Source organism: Trichechus manatus, unplaced genomic scaffold (genome assembly GCF_000243295.1).
Source record: "Trichechus manatus latirostris isolate Lorelei unplaced genomic scaffold, TriManLat1.0 scaffold00091, whole genome shotgun sequence".
Lineage (NCBI taxonomy): Eukaryota > Metazoa > Chordata > Mammalia > Sirenia > Trichechidae > Trichechus > Trichechus manatus.
Genome location: NW_004444027.1, coordinates 2,352,944 through 2,357,710, shown reverse-complemented (window position 1 = coordinate 2,357,710; position 4,767 = coordinate 2,352,944). Strand labels below are relative to the sequence as shown.

The 4,767-nt window shown below is 36.7% G+C and overlaps 1 protein-coding gene across 3 annotated transcripts in view; it reads right to left on the bottom strand.

Moving 5' to 3' along the window:
- Positions 1–4,767, bottom strand: part of BNIP3L (BCL2 interacting protein 3 like) — a 20,591-nt gene that overhangs the window by 8,762 nt on the left and 7,062 nt on the right. For 2 of the 3 annotated variants that reach the window (XM_004382168.3, XM_023736718.1), the window contains one exon: positions 2,196–2,379. In XM_004382168.3, the coding sequence (XP_004382225.1) occupies positions 2,196–2,379 (184 nt within the window). Of the gene's footprint in view, positions 1–2,195; positions 2,380–3,154; positions 3,906–4,767 lie in introns of those variants that run through there. The other variant, XM_004382169.2, reaches the window with a different exon arrangement.

The window sequence follows — 4,767 nt, the reverse complement described above, 5'->3', positions numbered from 1 at the left end:
GGAATGCACTACAGTGCCAACCATGGCATATATTAGGATCACCTAGGGAGGTTCTAAAATATTCTGATGTCTCTACCTGATCCCTGACGACTAAATGAGAATCTCTAGGGATGGGTTGCAAGCGTCGGTATTTTTTAAAGTTCCCTGAGTGATTCTAGTGTGCAGCCAAGGTTGAAAATCCCTACCACAGAATGGAACACAAAGCAAAACACATAGGGGTTATCTGCTACAACCAAAGCAGTGACAAAAATACATCTATGGGATAATTTTAATTGAAAATATGCATAGATCAGCTCTGGGACTAACATCCAACAATCCTAAAACTTTTCTGCCTACAAGAAATACTTCTCAACAACTGCAACTATAAAGATGCATGACAGTTCAAACAACATGGATTTTGAAGACATGTTTAAACACTAAAGTGTGTTAATCAGATATCCTAGGAGAGTATTACTGAGCTGGAGTTCTATGCCTCCTCTGAAAGATAACCAGTTACCCAGAGCCTGAAGACACATATGCTGCGGGACAGGAAAGTGTTCAAAAGCATTCACCATACCTTTCGTCACATGTTTAGAAACCTAAACTTAGAGACAACAACGGGAAGGTGAATCCATACTTAAACACAAGTATACTACAACCATAAATGAAGTACGATGGCCAGAAAAGCAAACGGTAATGTTTTCTGTGCTCAACGACAGCACTATGTGAACAAAAGGTCAATGGACACACTGGTACCAATGATCAAGAGTCGTGTACTTGGATGTACAGTAAAAGCCTTATCAACAGGCCCATAACAAGCAGAAATCTGCAGAAACCAGTGTATCAGCAAGTCCCATAACATAAATATAATATAAATCTTCATTTGTAAAGACCAACTACTAATGCTGTAGCTACTGGAATCAATGGCAAGCTGCTCAGAAAAGAGCCAGCTGCTATAGTTCTGCTTATGACAACAGCCATCTCAGGCTGTAAGAAGCACAGGGACAAGTGAGAGATGAGACGGAGATGGATGGGGTGCACTGTGTACCACAGAGCCAACAAACCATTCCTCTGGCTGCCTTGGTAACAATACTGGATTATAAGACAAGCAGGAACTTCAAGCATGATTTAACTCATGTTTCTCTTTTTACTTTTTCTGATAAGTCATAATTCAGGCTATATACAAAATTATTACAAAGTACGAAACAGAAAATTATCATCCATAACTCTATGCCCCAGAGACAAGTATTAACATTTTTAAAAAGTTTCTTTAATCTTCTTCCCGTGCATTTGCATCTTCTAAATGATTAATATCAGTTAACTCTTAATTAACCAGAGCATAATTCAGTATATCATAGTGTTATGAGTTTGCCAAACAGTATAGCTGTTACTATACTGAGAATTTTTAAATATATCACAAGGCTACTTAATACCTAATCTCTCTGGGGGAAAAGAAAAGTTTATACTAAAAAATAAATTAATGACTTGGTTTCACTCTACTTGTACTTAAATCTTTTATCCTAAGTAGTCCTTAATCAGTGGAATTAGTGGAACATAGGAAAATGAGGTTTGAAATAAAACTTCCTCTAAGGAAACTGAATGGCCTTCAAAAGTAACTATTTTTACACAGCTTAGTTGGTGCTTCCACTGTGAAAATATTGCTATAACTTGAGTTAACTTGCAGTTTGTATGACTCAAACATTTACTAACTGTTTACTACGGCCAGAGCCATTACTGTGAAGGGTATGAAGAAGATGAAAACATGACCCTTTCCCTTCAGAGCCTCACAATTTAGAAGGGAAAACAATTACACAAAAAAGTAACTGTAATTGAAGGCAGGCTGTGATCTGTGTAATAAATAGGGGTACAAAGTACAAAGGAAAACGGGAAAGTTAGAGTACTTTTGTAAATATATATTTATGCTACTGAATTTTACACTGACAAACATCTAAAAATAATTCAATCAGAATAAGAAAATGAATTTAATCTGAGAAAAATCAATGGGAACTTAAAATACTTGTCAGTCAACTGTCTGATTTAAATAAGCATGTTGCAATAAATCAGGAGTCTTATTTTGTTAAATTAAAAATTTAAGCAAACGAATTTTAGACAAGCTAAAATTCATCTTGCTAATGGGAATTAACCTTGTAAAATCAAAACTCATTTGGGCAACCCATCTGTTTCCAGAATTCCACCAAAATATGGATCTCACCTACCTGTCACAATGAGAACTGCCCCTTGAACTACTCTGTCCTGATTCATGTTGTGCATCCAAAAGAATCTTCTCCATGTCTCCATTGTGGATAGAGGATGAAGAAGGTACATGTTCTAGTCCCCCATTTTTCCCATTGCCATTATCATTGCCATTGCTGCTGTTCATTGGCAGCTCCACCCAGGAACCTGTTGGACAAGTCAGATAAGTTAACTACAGCAGAACTGAAATCTGTCGTGTGCACACAGATGTGAATATGGTGAATTCAGATAAGAATTCTAACTTGCCTCAAACCAACACAAAAGCATTCTGAAAAAAATAAACAAGAAGCAGTAAAAGTCTAAAAGTCTATAAAGTTTTGTTCCTAAAGTACATGCAGTCATTCAATTTAGAACAAGCTGGAACTCTAAAATTCATAAAAGTCTCTAGCCATTTGTCTAGTTAAACCTTAGTTTATGTACAATCAATAATAACTTTGCTTTGAGGTCGCTTTTCAGAAAATAAAGTTACTTTACCACAAGATAGGCTACTCACCTTTAATTTTTAGGATTATATATATACATATATATATACACTATAATATACATATATATAACTGTGTATATACATACATAAACACACACACATACAGATATTCCATAGTCTACCTCAGCTATTTAATCATGTGCTGTCCACAAATGAAATAAACATATGGCTTATAAATTTGTAAGGGTCATCTAAATAAGTTAACAACTATATACTAATTAGCACAAACAACTGAGACTCTCAAGAGGGAACTTAAATACAATCACAAAAATTTCAATTTGTGTACAAATCTAGAGCATAAAATAAATACAGCTGGCTTTTAACTGAGGTGACAATGCTAAAAATTCTGAAAAAAGCTTTAGCTCTACCCCACTAATTTCTTTTCCTTTATACCTCACTTTTCCTATTCTTTCTCCCTTTTCTATACACTAAGCATACCTTGTGAACTGGTCTCTTTTCTCTTCTTTCCCACAAGTTCCTACTTTCTAGAGTTTTCATTAAGCCTTGTTGGTTTCAGGGGAGAAACAAGTATGCATCTGCTACAGGCAGACATTAATTTTTCTTAGGCAGATAGTCCAAGGGGGTGGAGCCACAAGAAAAAAGAGAAGTGGCATTGGTAATCTGGATGTCTTGAAAATATTTATTGGTCCAATGAGTTTGCTGGTGCTTTAATTTTAATAAGAATCGATAACAGCAGCCAATAAACTTCACAACAAAAAGAGGTATGGTGTATTTTCTTCATAATTTCCATTCCCTACAGTAAATTTTGTTTAAAAAAATGTAAGTTAAAACCAAGCAGTTTGGTGATGCCATTCCTCTAAACTCCCAGCAGAAGCATTAGAGACTTCCCTGCTGAACAGTCTTCCATCAGTAAATCAAAATAATCATCAAAACAGGCTCAAACCCTAAAATGCACTCTACACAAGGGGCTAACTATACCAGAAACAGAACTGAACACAATATCATCCTTACATGAAGGAAAAGCTCAAAGGTTGACTTGGTTAGAAATATGGCTCCACCAAGATGTACAATCTTCTGAGTTTCAGGTTCTTCATTTGTAAAACAGTCAATAACACAGTATAAGTAAAGTACCTACCTTACAGGGCTGGTGTAAAGATTAAATGCAGTAACACACATAATGTGCCTGCTGCTGTTGTTGTTAGCCACTGTCGAGTCAGTTCTGACTCATAGCGACCCTATAGGACAGAGATGAACTGCCCCATATGGTTTCCAAGGAGCGACATGGTGAATTCGAACTGCCGACCTTTTTGGCTAGCAGCTATAGCTCCCTGTAACTCTTAACCACTGCCCCACCAGGGCTCCAGATAATGTGCCTAGTAAGTAGGAAATGCTCTGTTACATGCTAGTTAAAAGAATTTTTATTTGTAACATACTTAGAAAAATGTATTTGCTAAATAAAAATTAAGTTACCCTTTCTTCCTTTTTTATCCATTTATGTCAGCCCCAGTGGTTGTCCCAGCCCTGTATCAGCTGCTGTCAAGTGGACCTGACTCATGACAAACTCACGTGTATTAGAATAGCACTGTGTTTCATAGGGTTTTCAATGGCTGATTTTTCAGAAGTAGAGCACCAGGTCTTTCTTCTGAGGTGCTTCTGAATGGACTTGAACCTCCAATCTTTTGGTTAGCTGGGCGCATTTACTGTTTGCACCACCCAGGGACTCCGCCACAGCCCTATAATCACTACCAATTACTTGAGACTGCACTGCCAAACAACAAAGTTGTATGACATCTCCATAGCCTAGCTCAATATACACACGAAAATGGACACTGACTAGACAGAAATAAAAATGGATCAACAAATTCAACTAGCAAATCTAAGATAGATCTAACATTGAAAATAAGTTAATATTTGGAGTGCCTCTGTGTGATAGTTAATGTTATGTGTCAACTCAGCTAGGCCATGATTATTATGTATTATGTAGTCACCTCCATGATGTGATCTGATGTGATCAGCCAATCAGTTGCAAGGGTTTCCCCTGGGAGTGTGGCCTGCACCCGATATGTATGTGTATATATATATATATATAT